Genomic DNA, 14992 nt, shown 5'->3' with positions numbered 1-14992 from the left:
AACAAAACAAATGGGAGTTACAGGTTCTCTGGGGTGGTTTACCTTTCTCAAGCATGTTTCAAACCTCATTTTTCATGTCTGCATTCTACTTTCTTCTCCCCAAGATCTCTTTATTTAAATGTAGGCTAGGTATTGTTATCCACAATATATAATCCACCCACTCACACACAAATCCAAATGGCTGTTCTCTTTGTCTCGTTTTAGAACCTTCTTTTATCACAGTCTCACACCCGTCTAAAGACAAACACACACACACACAGCCGGTGAAGAGGTCTTGTATTGTAGTGATCTCTGATCATGTCTGTTTCCAGTGGTACTGACCTCGGGCAGGCCCTCTGAGCTGTCTATCTTTTATGTTCTCCCTTTTTATTCTGGCTCTCTATTTGCCCTTTTGTTTGTATTGCTGCTCATCTGTTGGACTCATTACGTCTCCCCTCGTCTCTGCACTCTATTTCTTATTCACAATCTTATATTTGTATTCTCTCTTTTCTTTTGCTCTTCTGCTCTCTAAAAATTGTTGTTTGCAAGCATCAAAGGCCTTGTAATTTAACTATGGGGGGGTCACGGTTCACAGAAGTCATTGTTCGGTTTATACCTCGGTTTAGGAGTTACAGTTTAGTGCCAGTTCGGTACAGCAGGAAAATAACAAACGCATAAGAATATGTTTCTTCTTCTTCTTTTTTTTTAGAATAGACAGTAGTGCAGTGTCAAAGACAGACTAAATCCTCTTACTGGGCACTGAGAGCATTTTGCCCACCGGCAACTTTGGTGAACTTTTTTCATTATAAAAAATGGAGATCATTTCAAACACTTCCATATTACACAGGACCAACACTGAGCAAACACTCCCTATAGACAGCAGGTCACAACAGGCTATAAAACTGAAAAGAATCTCTTATGCTATGAAATTAAAACACGAAATAATTGGAAGTTGAAAATAAAACTTGTGCATTAAGAGGAGTGTTACAATTAGTTCCACCTTAGCTATATGCCAATGTAAATGCCATTCACGTCAATCAGTCTTTTATCCTATTCTTTTGTGTCTAAAGGCCGTCGAATATGCGTCATGTTGGATGTGTTTCCATTCACATCCTTCAACTCCAACTCAACCGTTGTTTGCATTGACCCATAGTGTGACTGACTTGCATTGACCCATAGTGTGACTGACTCTCATGGCACTTCTACTGCTTGTTGTGCCAACCTCTGTACATGTTGCTAATTGGGTACAGCTAAATGTATCCGGGCAGAACCCACGCTTGTGAACTTAAGTTCCACATTATGTGCAACAACTTACATACCGTGTGTTCTATATGTGGCTGCATGCACCGAACCATGGCCCCCATGCCGTGATGGTTCGACACAAATACACAAACTGTTACAGCCCGTAATTTAACCCAAACCACCTTCACACACACTCACCAGCCCTTAAAATGATGGAGAGTTCTCAAAACAGTTGTAAGGTCTAAACAGCTTTTAAATGTCTCACACACTGTAAATACAGAGCTGATTCTTTTACAGTAGAAGGTAACTGTGCTGCAATTACTGTATATTCAGTGCAAGGTTAGAAGTATAACATGCTGCCTTTATGCTTTGCAGTTCTTATTGTTGCTGGGGTTTTGCCTTTTCGGCTCAGTCATTATTAGAGTACAGGATTGCTCCTTTTCTTTGGCACTTTAGCTTTCCTGACGTTCAATTTTCCAAAGCTGTAAAAACACCGAACACGTCAGATTTCTCTAAAACCTGCAGATGGTGTTTACATACATCTGAACTCACACACTGTGTTTCATACACACTTGTTTACTTGCACATAAATAGTGATGAACCACAGGTGGGGACAGTCTTGTGTCTGCTACAGAGAAACCCACACTCACTCAGGTTTCAACACATACACACAGACACACACACGCAGCAGGTAGCCTCAGGGCTGCCACGGTGTGGTGGCAGATGGTAAGTGCTTCTGCCCGTATCGCCTCTTAATGACAGAGCCGCTGATCACTTCAAACAAGCCACTCGGAGCAAAACTTTCCCTCTGTTGGTGGAGAGATGTTCAAGTCACTGAGCAGGTACCCTGGAGAACTATTCAGGACTCTGTGAGCGTGCGTGTGTGTGTGTGTGTGTGTGTGTGTGTGTGTGTGTGCGCGCGCAAATGCAATGTGTGTTTTAGCTTAGCTATAAACTTTGTGTATTCAGTGTGTGTTCATGTGTTCAGACGTGCACTGATTTGTGTGTGTAGCCACGTACCTCAACACAAGTGTGAGCTTGCGTGTGTGTGTGTGTGTGTGTGTGTGTGTGTGTGTGTTTGTGTGTAAGTAAAAGTGTGTCAGCTCTGGAGTTTTCTTGCCTGGCTGTGTGGAACACAGCAGATGTGCTCACTTCTCCCCTGAGGATGCCGCCTCTCTCTCTCTCTCTCTCTCTCTCTCTCTCCCACTCTCTCTCACTCTCTCTTCACTCACTCTCATCAAGCTCCCTCATCCGTACATACCCTCCAATGTTTATACACCGCTGCTCTTCACATAATAAGCTGACTTCGGTACTTATCCCCTTCCCTCCTTTGGTTACGTATTCCCTCCTCTCCTCTATCTCTCTCCTTCCATCCTCCTGTACGTCTCACAGCATGTCGCCTATCAGGTTTTTTTAACCATAACTTAACCAGATCTGACTGGCTGTGTTTGCTTTAATGTTTACTGTGTGTTAACACACAGACACACACATGTAAGCTGGTTAGCAGCAGGGTTTGAGTGGAGGGTTTTATCGTGGTTGTGGACTTTTATAGAACAGTCCTGTAGTCAACAGATAAAACGTGCAACGTTTGGTATCTTTACAAATGAAAATAGTCAAAGCAGCTTTCCTTGAATAGTAGGGAATTATATTGTTTTGGTTTATGTATGACAACATGAATAAGTGGCCATTTTTTGCAATAACTGCAGTTAAGTGGCATTTTTTGCTGGCTTGAGAGTTTTTTGTGTTATATTTTGTTATAGTTTAATATGGCATGTTCTTTATCAATTTGATCATATTTTACAAAGTAGTTTTAAACCACTCTTTCTAAGCAGCCTTAGTTAACCAAGCCAGATTTGTGCCTGGTGATAGTTTTGCTCTAGTTCAGCTCCTTCCACTGTGAAGTCATTAGTAGCTTGCAAAGCTGTGTTTTCAAAATAGCTTCCCCAGCACTGTGTATAATGTCAGATTTTGTCCTCGTTGCAAAAGTCAGGGTCTAAAACTCAAATTACGTGGAGTCCACTGGCCCAGTTCTCCAAGGGGAGCTTCTTGAACACTTTGTTGATGTAAAAAAACATTTTTTAGGGTCTAGAAAGACACACTTTGGATCCATATGACAGATGCGCAGTGGTAAAGCAGACTGCTATTTGTCATAGCTGACAAGTTGTGCAGTCAGGCTCAACTTGCTATATGTTTAATGTGAAATAAAAGCTCCTTTTTTTATACTCCAATTTTGCAGCTTTGCAATGAATTAAATGATTATTCTAAGATAAAAGACAGGGGGAAACAGACTTGGAAAACCACATAAAAAATTGTCATGCTACCCATCTGGTGCCCAGGTGAAGTTGCGTTTGCTAGGATAGTGAAGGCATAACCCGCCTTACTCTCCCTCTGATTGGCTAGTATTCGTTGCCTTTGTTGGCTGGGTTGGTTAGGTTTAGGCAAAAGAAGTGAGATAAGTTAGAGTTAGGATCAGAATGCCAGGGAAGCCAATCAGAGTTAAGTAATGTAGTCCGAGATTCTTGTTTGTCTTGCTTCTGCACCTCCCTTGTTCTAAAATGGTCAGTTCATTGATGTTTTGCACTCAGTTGAAAGCAATGGTTTAAAATAAAATAAAAAGCCTCACATCCTGTGCAGCAGGTATAGAAAGGGATTACCCTGTATTTGAAGCAAATTAAACAAAATCCAACAACAGGCTTGAGGTTGAATAGCTGTAATTTGGTATCGGGCTTTCAGTAACAAGCCTCAGTTTTTTTAAACCTATCCTTTCTTTTGTCTCACATACACACACACGCACACACACACACACACTTCTCCTTCATCCAGTACAGCCTGCTCCGTGTATATAAGTCTGTTTAGTCCCAAGTAGGCCACAGCGTCACATGAGCAGTTAGTCACACCATAAATCACACCAGTTCCTGCCGTTCCCTCCCTGGATTTCAGCTGCTATTTTCAGTCGGGGGGAAACGGGCAAAAGAAGTGAAAATATTCATGCTGTAGAAAACAAAAAAAGGAATATTCTTATTCAATTTATGAGATCGCATTACGTGCAGCGCGGGCTGTCGTCTCTTTGCGTTCTGCACACATTCTATCAGCCCAGATAAAGCGAGAGAGAGGAGGAGACGGAGAACAAGGTGACACTACAAGCAACAAGAGTGTGGATAATGAAAACTAAACACCATTCTTTCTCTCGTTCCTCCCGTCTCTGTCTTGCTTTCTCATCTGCTCTGCACCACTAGTTTGTCTGTATGCTAGTCAGGGGATTTGAACGGTGTGTGTGTATTTGGGTGTCTTTATGTATGTGTGAGTGGGAGTGAACAGCAAAACAGTGGGTGCATCTTTAAAAAAGTCAGCTCTGGTTTTTCACCAAACCCTGCAGATGGGACCGTGGAGAGAACATTTTGTGATTTTCTCATATTCTTTTGAGATTGTTTGAAATGAGAAACAACCCAAAAATATAAGCATCCACTAAACAAATTAGGCAGTCCAAAGATAAATCACATTGATTTATCTATTTGATGTCAAAGGGTCAATAAGTGGGTTTATTGGGATGCTAATATTCCATTAATGCTGTGAGTAATAGACTAATCAGAGTAAAAGGCTTCATTTAAGCTTTTATTAAACTGATCTTCATCAGGATGTGCAGCACAGATAATCAACTAATCACACCTGCAGATTTACACCCATTATCAGTCTGCATTTATAAGTATTCTTATGTTCTGCATTCTATTCACGTCGGATCTCATTTTCCATTTGCAATAAAGTCCAACTCTAAATCCCTGTATTGTTGTGTATAGGTGCTCTGTATAGCTTAGATCAAACTGCTCTCCTCTTAACGCTGCAGTGCTGCGTGTAGGAGTCCTTTAACAATCTTTTGTCTAAACGCTGTGTCCAATTGAGGCAAAACACAGTTTACCAAAACAAGATTAGCCGATTTTCTCAATTTGAAAATTACCAGTCTTAATGGAATTTTTATTGAACAAGTGTATGAATACAAACCTCCTGGCATCTGGCTCAATAACAAACTCACTTTCAAAAGTCACATTAAAGCACTGGCTGATTTAAGCTGCTGAAGGTTAGTTTCTTTTGTAGATAAGAAGATTTGGATTCAGACTTGCAGTCATTTATATCAGAGCTAGATTATGGTATCATCTGTATTCATCATGTTCTACTTTAAAGATGCTGCCTTCAGTCTGTTGTTATATTCATGACATGGGAGCTGTAATGGTGCACGTCACTACACTCATCAAAACAACACTTGGAAAGGCCAGTGCATCACTGCTTCTTGTTTATTTGTACAACTTTTCTAAATAGACGACCACCTTATCTCACTTCTGACATGCAGATCTCAGACTTGTCCTGGAGATTGGCTTCTGCTTCAGGTTCTTAAAGTAAATACAGAGCTTGGGAATCTTTCTACGCAATGTTTCATCCTGCAGGAATCATTTACAACAGATCCTGGAGATAGATACTGTGGGTAGTCTCAGCAAACTCATTAGGACCTAATGAGTTAAACCCATGAGAACTAAAATGTTTTGTTTTTTTCCATAACTTCAGCTGTGTTTATGTAGTGTTGATTTTTTGTTACTTTCACTGTGAATGGGTTCAAATTGAATCTATAGCCATTTAAATGGAATGAGAGGGCACTTGGCCACTTGGGAGCAGTACAACAAGCTGTAAACATCATGTTTACACAAGCAAACACTGAGAAATTTTGAGTCATGTTGCTGGCCACTGGCAAATGCGAGTCTACTATTCAATCTCCTTTTAGCTCCTTTTCGTTCTCCACCAGCTCCTGAGGGAAATATCTGGCTGTTAAAAGCTATCTATAGCTAGCAGAAACGTATCTGTGTTTCCAAGATCTTGTGGTCCTATGTTCCTAGGGTCCTATTTTCCCCAGTTCAATAATCTGTTAACACACATCAACCCCCCTATTGCATTCATGCAACTTTGTCTCTCTCTGTCTTGAAAATAGCTTTGGTTTAATCTGCTTATCAATACATTACACATATCAGACGAAGAGCCATAAATAAATTGAAATGTAAGATTTAAATTCACAAGTCAGATTAAATGTTGAGGTTTTGAACTCCCTTTCCAGGTCTTATTTCCTAACCCTAACCTGTTTGTAGGTGGGAATAGCCAGTTGATATCTCACCTTATCTTGATCTTTGGCCTGCTTTTTTTTTTTACCTTAACCTGTTCACAAATAGGAATTAAACTTGGCAAGAGACGTCTTTTTTCATAACTTAATTAGTTAGTTGTTATTTTTTCCAGTTAATTCATTCCTTTTATAGTAGTTTAATTTCTTGGGTGGTAATTAATTTCGGACCTGTTCTCCTAACAGAAAGAGGAACTATATTTAGACAAAGATCTGTGTCGGTACAATTTTATAACTCTCAGAGTGATTTAAGTCCTCGAACCTAAACCATGTCATTAAGCCAATACAGAGCTGGGAGACATTTTCCACAGGTTCCCATTGTATGTTATATCGAGCTGTGGAACACAGGACCCTGGGAACATAAAACCAGGGCAGGTAGTGTAAGTTGTGGGCTATAAAACCAAAACAAAAAGCTAAAAGCTGTTGAAACTTTCAGCAGAGCTGAAGGTAACTCACAGTATTTCAATTTTATGTGCATTTGTCACTGTGAGCGACATCTTTCACAATGTAGGGAGAAAGCAGGCAAAAGATTGTAGAAATCTCGGCAGATAGATGGAGACTAATGTAGTGGAATTTTATGAAAAGATCTGGCCTCAGGGTTCAAATGTGCAGGAGCTCTCAGAGGTTGTGAATCTGAAAGCTGTGTGCAAGACACGGAAAAGCAAAGATGTGGGTGAGATGCACCGTGTACCGTACGAGCAGAATGGATGAAATGAAGCTATAGGTGGTGGAGTGGGCGAGGCTTAATGGTGTGAATAAACTGAGATATCAACCAGTTTCAACAAGAAATGTGTGAAATGTTCTTCTCAGGTTTTATTCTGTCATCTGTCAGTAGACCAGTTGAAAAGAAAGATGAGATATTTTGTAGCTATGTATTATCAGTAATGTAATGATGCCTCTGTGTGTCTTCATCCAGATGTGTTGGACAGCATGGCGAGGTTCAGCATTCAGGGAGTATTCAACTACAGCATGCTGACTCTGTCCGACCATGAGAGGGTTTTGTACGTTGGAGCACGGGAGGTGTTGTTCGCCCTGGACCCCAACGACATTAGCAGACAACTACGGCCTCAGGTAACAAACACACACATAAACACTTAAAAGGATCTGTTTTCCACTGTTTAAGGGGATTACATTTGTTACAAAAGTTCAATATTGGAATGATGGGAAGTATTTCAAGAAAAACAATTGTACCCACAACACTGCCTGATTAACTGTCACTGCAAACGCCCACACTTTCTGAAAGGCTTTTGTCAAATTGTGAGAAATTAAATGATAACACATAAGATTTAATATCACAGAGTTACATGATGGGCAGTTCAGGAACAAAAAGCATCGTCTCCTCCACACAGCCTGGTTACTGAGCACTACAGAGATAAACACACATTTCAAATACCTAATTTAAATACACAAAATTCAATTATGATATTAACTGTGATATAATTATGGAAAAGGTTCGGCTTGAATATGCAGAAAAGGAAGAAAACACAGCAAATCTCTGCTTCTGCAGCACTTCTTTGCTGCCTATTAACTTACAGCCTGACCTTATTTTATTCTTTTTTGCCTCGTTGTTGGATTCAAGGACATTTGAGAGCACAGACACAAAAAAAAATTGGCGGACAATCAAAGAACTGTAATAGTACCATAATAAAGTCAACTGAGTCATACCAGTTGTTGGGTCTTTTATTGGTCTGGCCCGTACTTCTTTTATTAAATCTTCAGGCCTTGTAGAAGCTAATAATATATGAACTGTCAAGCAATTTAAAGCCTTCTTAAATGTGTCAAAGTGTCCTGCTTTAATGGTCAAAAATATGATGAAATCTATTAACTGCTGTTGTTAGCTAAGAAGCCCCATGTCAGCTTTTCCAAAGTAGAAAACAACCTTGATTTTTGCTTTTGAGCTTTCTAAAGATAAAATAAAACAAAATTCGAAGGTTAAACCAAACACCATAAACCAAAGTTCAAGCATTTCTTTTAACCATAGAAAACGAATGACATGGAGCCCTGAAAGTGACAAAATACAGTCAAACACTGTCATGCAAGTCAAAAACTGAATATGCGAATGAATAATACTGTTTGTTAAATGAAAGTAGAGTGTAACAACTAATTTAATGCTGTCCTAAATGAAGAAAGAGTGAGTGGCTAGCCAACTTTGTTAATGGTAGCTTGCCATCTAAAATGCTTTTTGCTTCTGATAGGTGAGTTTATACAACAATGCAATGTTTTAGTGCAGTTTTGGTCAACGACAACCCAGAATGTTTTAGTCCTGTTTTAGTCAATAAAAAGTCATTACAATTAAGTCAACTTTACATGCTTAGTTAACATCAAGACTTAATGTTACAGTTAGTGAAATTACCGTGGCATAGATAGCAAGGTGGTGCACCTTCAACCTACCTAGATGTGAAAATATGCTGTGTTTTCTGCAGTATCTCTCTGTTGTTGCTCACTGGTTGTATACAATCCTGTAACGTTATCCCCACCACTTGCTGTCGCCATGTTGGCCAGCTTAGCTGCCTGTTCTACCCAGGCCCCCAGGAGGTGTGCCAGGTTTTGAAGTCAATTTTCTTAGCGGCCAAACAGTAGCATTACAACTCTCAAGCCCTTCACATGATGCCACTGGGCCCAGAAAGACTTTTCCCGTAGGCTTAAACTGGGAAATATACGTCTGCAAATCAGTGGTTGAATTTTTTTGAGCATTGCAACCCCTGCGAAATGACTTGTTTCAGTATCAGGATTGGAGCCATTCGCTGCAATAACATTTGGAAAGTCTAAAAGAGCCACAATATTAAATAGTTTTATCCCAATTCAAATTAGTGAAGTCCTAAACTGTAAGTAGTCAGCCCATCAGAAAGACTCTAGTGTGCCTGCTGTATGGGCCCGATGATCCAGAAGCAGCACCTATACTATAGGTAATGTCATGCGCCACTGAGCAGCCTTCAGAGAAATGAATGAGGTCCCACCACCAGCACTGTATCCAGGTCTCTTAATATATCCATGGTTCCACCACTAGAGACTGACCTCTAGTGGTCTTGGATGTCCACTACATTCAATACCTGCTCAATGCAGGTTCTCCGCTAGCCTGGAAATCCAGACCCAAATCTAGAAAGATTTAGGGTCTGGCTATGAGTAATGCAAATGGCCCAACTCGAGAGGCGGCACCAAGCATGCATTTGAAAATATCACTGCACGCAACTGGATAACACTACGACCAATCAGAACAATACACGGGGTGACGTATCCAGAGCGCTGCAGTGGAGCTAACTGGTAGATTAGACTCTTGTCAGATCCGGTCGGCAAAACAGCAAAAACATCCTTCTTGCAAAGGAAAGATTTGAGCGCCGTCTTCTGTTCCTCTTTTAGAGAAAAAGCCAAGTCTAACTCATTCACTGTAGCGGCCAAAGCCGTTTCAAACAACTGGTCTTCATCCGTAGCCATCTTGCAATGTTTACTGACTGATTCCGGACTTCGTCGTCGCAGCACTGTCGTCATCTGTTTAGCTCGCCTGTGGCCCGTCTATATCAGATACACTGATGTGATTGGTGCAGCTCAGCTCCAAGGGCATGGGTAATGAGCACCATTACTGTTTGCCAGAGTGACTCGCTGAGCAAATTCAAATTGTGCTCTAGCGAGAACTCTGGATTTCCAGGGTAGCTCTCCGCATGAGTTTAATAGAAAGATATGACTTAATTTTGAAAGTCATATCTGGTACACTATAATACCGTGATACCTCCCAAGCCTAGTTTGGAACATCATCACCTGTATGGCAAGAATTCTGGGAATCTGCACACATCCCTCAATCAATGACATTCCTTACATTTTGATCGACAGACTAGAAGAGAAATCATTGTGCATTTTGAATGTCCGATAGCCGACCACTAAAACTTAATGCCCATCTCGTCTTTTTGCAAATTACGATAAAAACAAGGTCTCATGATATCATGATTAATTGTTTATCAGGAAATCAATCAATCAAACTTTATTTATGATTGATTTGATTGATTGATGATTGATTGATCAGGAAAGGGATTTTTACGTGATCAAGTTTTATATATTTTGGACTCAGTTCAGATGTTTTCTGACAAGTTATTACTTTATTTGGAAGTTATTTATGTTATCTGTTGCTAAAAGCCTTCAACAGTAATAGTATGAGCAAGCTGCCAAATATTAAGATGGTAATGTGCATGGCTATTGGCTTCAATGTTTCACTTCTGTCAGCACAAACATATCCACTGTGAATCTGTGGGAGTACACAGGCACACACACTTGCGCATACACTTTCACAGGTTTTGGCTCTGTTTCTTAGAGTTTATGATGCACTTATTCAATCATTTTTTTTATTGTCCTTGTTTTAATTTGGGTATCTTGTTTTTCCGTAGAGCACTCTGGGGCAAACCTGTTTGGTTAAAGTGCTCCATAAATACCCTTGACTTGACCTGATACACACACACACTTATGCACACAGAGGGAGGCTTAAAGCCTCAGAGACTCAATCTGGTTTTGCTTTGCTCCCTCAATAATTGGTCCATATTGCAATCAATACAATTACAGCAGCCCAATGAAGGTGTAGTGAGCAGCCTGCGGCGGTTTGGGAATTGTTATCTGATTTAGTGCCGTAATGAGCAGTTATTAGATGCACACACGCATACGGACACACACACTGTCACACGCAGCACAGGCTCGGGCTGTTTGAGTGAGGGTTATATGAGTCTTACAGTAATGATAAGACCACCTGTTGTCAGCCCCCAGTGTGCGATGTAGAGGGAAGCAGCCAACACAGAAAAATGACAGTGTGAGGACGAGGGAATAGACCATCCCCCTGTCACCATCTGCCCATCACTCTCTCACCCCTCCTCCCCCTGTCTTCCTTTAACTCTGACTGTATTATGTCTTTGCTGCTGTCTTCCTTGCTGTCTTTCTTCATTACTTTTATGCCAGTCTTTCTTCTCAGAATATTTTTTAAGGATTTTTTTTCCCCAGAATATTTTAGACACACGGCTCCCATCCGTGTCTAACGTGCTTCCTCCTACATTATTAAGCTGTGTTCTCTCCCATGATGATTGTTTTCCATTATTTCATCTATTAATTTGCCTCAGTCATCCCGTGTGGTAACTCATACACCACTGATTCAATTTTGACTACAGTAACTCACTGTTTCACCTCACTGTTTCACCTCACTGTTTCACCTCACTTCATCAAGTGTTGCACACGTTGTTGAAATGGTTCATCTCCACCTGTTCATGCTCTATACATCCTGTACAGTACAAGATATTACAAATTCAACCAGCACTTTGAAAACCATTGTTCTTCTTTCATTCATTCAATAATGGCCAAAACGTGGACTGCATTACTTGCTCTGACACTGTATGAGATAAAACACGAGAATAGAACATGCCTTTTCAAAATGTTGAAACTACATAATAGCACTGAGGTCCTTCAGCAGTTCAGACCTTTTCACAGACTATGTAAGATGCTTATGAGCTTTCTACAATTATTTTTCTTAAGAGAGCCTATTATTGCATTACATGCATCAGTGTTCTTTACCTCTGGCAGATCTGTCTTTGTAGGCCATTAGGTATCGACACTGAGAGCTATTATTACATGTACAACGTATCCTCATGCAATGATTTGTATGTATGGCAAGTAAATTCATGTAGGTTAGGTTTAGGAAAAGAAACTTTGTTGGCCGTTGTCACATTACCTACGTATGTAAAGTCACATACCTAACGTAATATACTTAACGTAATGTACTTAAAGTAAAGTTACATAGGTTAGGTTTATGCAAGTAGAGTCAGGTATGTTAGGTTTAAGAAAAAACACAAGGTTTAGCGTTAGCATAATACATACTTAGCGTAAAGTTCTGAAATTAAAGTAATGTATTCAACATAAAGTTATGCACTTAGCATTATATTTTTAATGTAAAGTTAGATACTTTATATAACGTACTTAATGTGAAGTTACATAGGTTGGGTTTAGGAAAAGAAACATGGCAGTGACATGTCTTAAAATAACTCAAATATCACTTGGTTTCACATGGGACACAAACACCGGGCTCCTTGAGGAAAGTCATGTGCCTGTTTTACCCATCTACCACCCTAGCCTGCCTCCTTGTGCCAACTTTTGCTCTTTATATTGCTTCCTTCTTTACTTCTGTCAGCCCATTGGTCATTTGATCACAGTCTTCCCAGTAATGTGTTATATACCGATCACTTGATCACGATTACATGGGTTATACACAAATCATGGTGCATTACTTTTTGTAGGTGCAGGCACTAACACTGAATGAAAAACAGCCTGACTTCTACTTCTGCCTGACATTGTTTGTAAAAAAAAAAAAAAAAAAAAAAAAAAGAACTCGATCTGTGTGAAACAAATGAAGAATGAGTTTCTTGTATTAGATAGTAAATTAGACAGTGACTTGTGACTAATGAGTCTCCCCTGGGAACAAATTAGAAGTAACAGTAAACTGCTGGTGTTGCCATGCTTCATTTTATCTTGTCTTTCTTTAAAAACTCGAGTGCATTAGTTCAAAACCATAGATCCTGCAGGTAATATTTCACAGCCACTGATCCCGGTGATTAATGCAGTTATTAAATCTTAACCATTATAACTCTATCACCTCTACAGTGAGAATTAAATGTGGACATTCAGTGAACAGTGGTAAGGTGAGGTGATTTTCATGTGACCTGCCACTGAAATAATGTTGTATTAAAAAGCCACTATAAAAGTCAGTATTTTAAGTCTAGTTTTTAAAGTGTAGTCGATCTACTGGTACAGTACGTGGCAATTACCCATTGTTTGATTGCTGTTGGTTTAAAACCAGTCAAGTAAATCAGAGTTTAACACTGAACCTGCAGCAGCACCCTGCCTGTAATGACCAGCATAATTATTTCTAATGGTGTGGAAACCTCTTAGTAAACAGTTCATATTTTGGACCTCTGTCCACGGAGCAAAGTTCAGCCATGTGTCACAGAGTCATTAAAGAAAAGCAGCTACTGTAAATAACACTGAATAGCAAAGGTCATCGGATAAGGGAAGTATGGACATATAATGTGTGGAAGAATGTCCACATTTCCTTTTATTTTCTCCGCTATTTCTGTACAGCAGAATTGTACCTTTTGAGGGAGAAAATCTTGTCACAGGGGTAGTGTTTTCTACAGGTGCATTATGGTACACTTTCCTGCCAGTCTGTTTTTGATCCTTTAAACAATGGTATAATCATTAGGGGATTTTGCTGCACTAAGGACCTCACAGTTTCCTACCTACCACTAACAGTGTGTTTGATCGGGCTGACTCAAAAGCACCGCTGCCAGGGACTGAACCTGAGTCTCTGCAGTGCTTTTTTCCTTGCACCACCTGGGCGGCTCAGTCTGTGGACTGTTTCAACTAACTTAACTGTATCTTTAGTTCAAGGTGAACTAGCATAACTTTGTACTCAGGTCTTTCGGAAACTACTTTGTACCAGTTTGGTGGATCGAAAAGTATGCGCCTGCTCCCATTAGGGCCCATTATGTGCAAAGCGTTCATTTTTCAGTACCAAAATATACTTGAATATAACATTTTATCAACTCTGCGAGTCTGTGGTTGTTGCTATAGTTACAGCAGCTCGGGGTTAAGAGTGCAATCTATAGGATAAGTTAAACAAAAGTGCATTTTTGCCATGATGTTTCTCTGAGTGCACCCTATTATAAAGAAATGAAATGATGTAATTTACACATCTATTTATAGCTGCATTATTTTTTATGGTGTTTGCCAACGAACGAAAGTGATATATTGATACATAACATACTTGCATAATGTATTACTCATGGGCAGACAGCATCATTCCTGGAGACGTGTTGCTTACACATCACATCTGTCTCTTTCTTTTCTCCAGATCGACTGGCCGGCTCCGCAGGATAAGAAGAGAGAGTGCGTTGCCAAGGGGAAGAACAACCAGGTAACATGGATTTTAGCTGACAGTGTCAGAGTCATCAGGGTTACCTGCCTTGCTCAAGGGCAGTTTTTTAAGATGGAGACTCATGAGAGCAACATTACTCACTTCACTTTGCTCAATTACATTTTGTCAAGTCAGGCTGGGGTTTCAAACTGGAAATCTTCCAGTCATTACATTAGTACACAGTGAAGTGCATCTTCCAGACAGCATTAGGATCAGCAACTTTTGAGGTGGTTCGATTCAAGAAGTGTTTTGTCTTGAGCAAAGTCCTGCTCCAGAGAGAATCTGTGATAAAGACAGATGCTGAGGCTTAATATTTAACAGACAGACATGAGAGAAGTATCAATCATCAAATCTAAATCTCAGCGGGAAACTATTTCTTTAATATATACCTTTGCTTCTTATAATGATGATGTACCATAGTCGGAGAAGCATTCCCTTAATCAGATTTTTTTTAAATCTCATCATGATGTTCCACTTTTTCCAAATATTTTATGATGATATCTAACAGAAGAGTAACTCTGTATAATTCATCATTAACTCTCACATTGTCCGGGCTCATGAGCCTCCAGTTCTTACCATCAGTTGTGGTGCATCTATGAACACAGCGAGGCCCAGTGAACCGGCCCCAGCGTGGCACTTTAGCCGCAGTGAGAGCTACTCACTGCTTAAACTGCATAATGCAC

The 14992-nt window shown here is 40.0% G+C and overlaps 1 protein-coding gene across 2 annotated transcripts in view; it reads left to right on the top strand.

Annotated features, from left to right (window-relative positions):
- Positions 1-14992, top strand: part of sema4c (sema domain, immunoglobulin domain (Ig), transmembrane domain (TM) and short cytoplasmic domain, (semaphorin) 4C) — a 139845-nt gene that overhangs the window by 73138 nt on the left and 51715 nt on the right. For both annotated transcript variants that reach the window (XM_078170899.1, XM_033620314.2), the window contains exons 4-5: positions 7293-7447; positions 14247-14309. In XM_078170899.1, the coding sequence (XP_078027025.1) occupies positions 7293-7447; positions 14247-14309 (218 nt within the window). The remainder of the gene's footprint in view (positions 1-7292; positions 7448-14246; positions 14310-14992) is intronic.

The sequence above is a fragment of the Epinephelus lanceolatus genome, chromosome 9 (assembly GCF_041903045.1).
Source record: "Epinephelus lanceolatus isolate andai-2023 chromosome 9, ASM4190304v1, whole genome shotgun sequence".
NCBI classification, from domain to species: Eukaryota; Metazoa; Chordata; class Actinopteri; order Perciformes; family Serranidae; genus Epinephelus; species Epinephelus lanceolatus.
The sequence above is the reverse complement of the archived record's forward strand: the minus strand, read 5'-3'. Positions and strand labels throughout refer to the sequence as shown.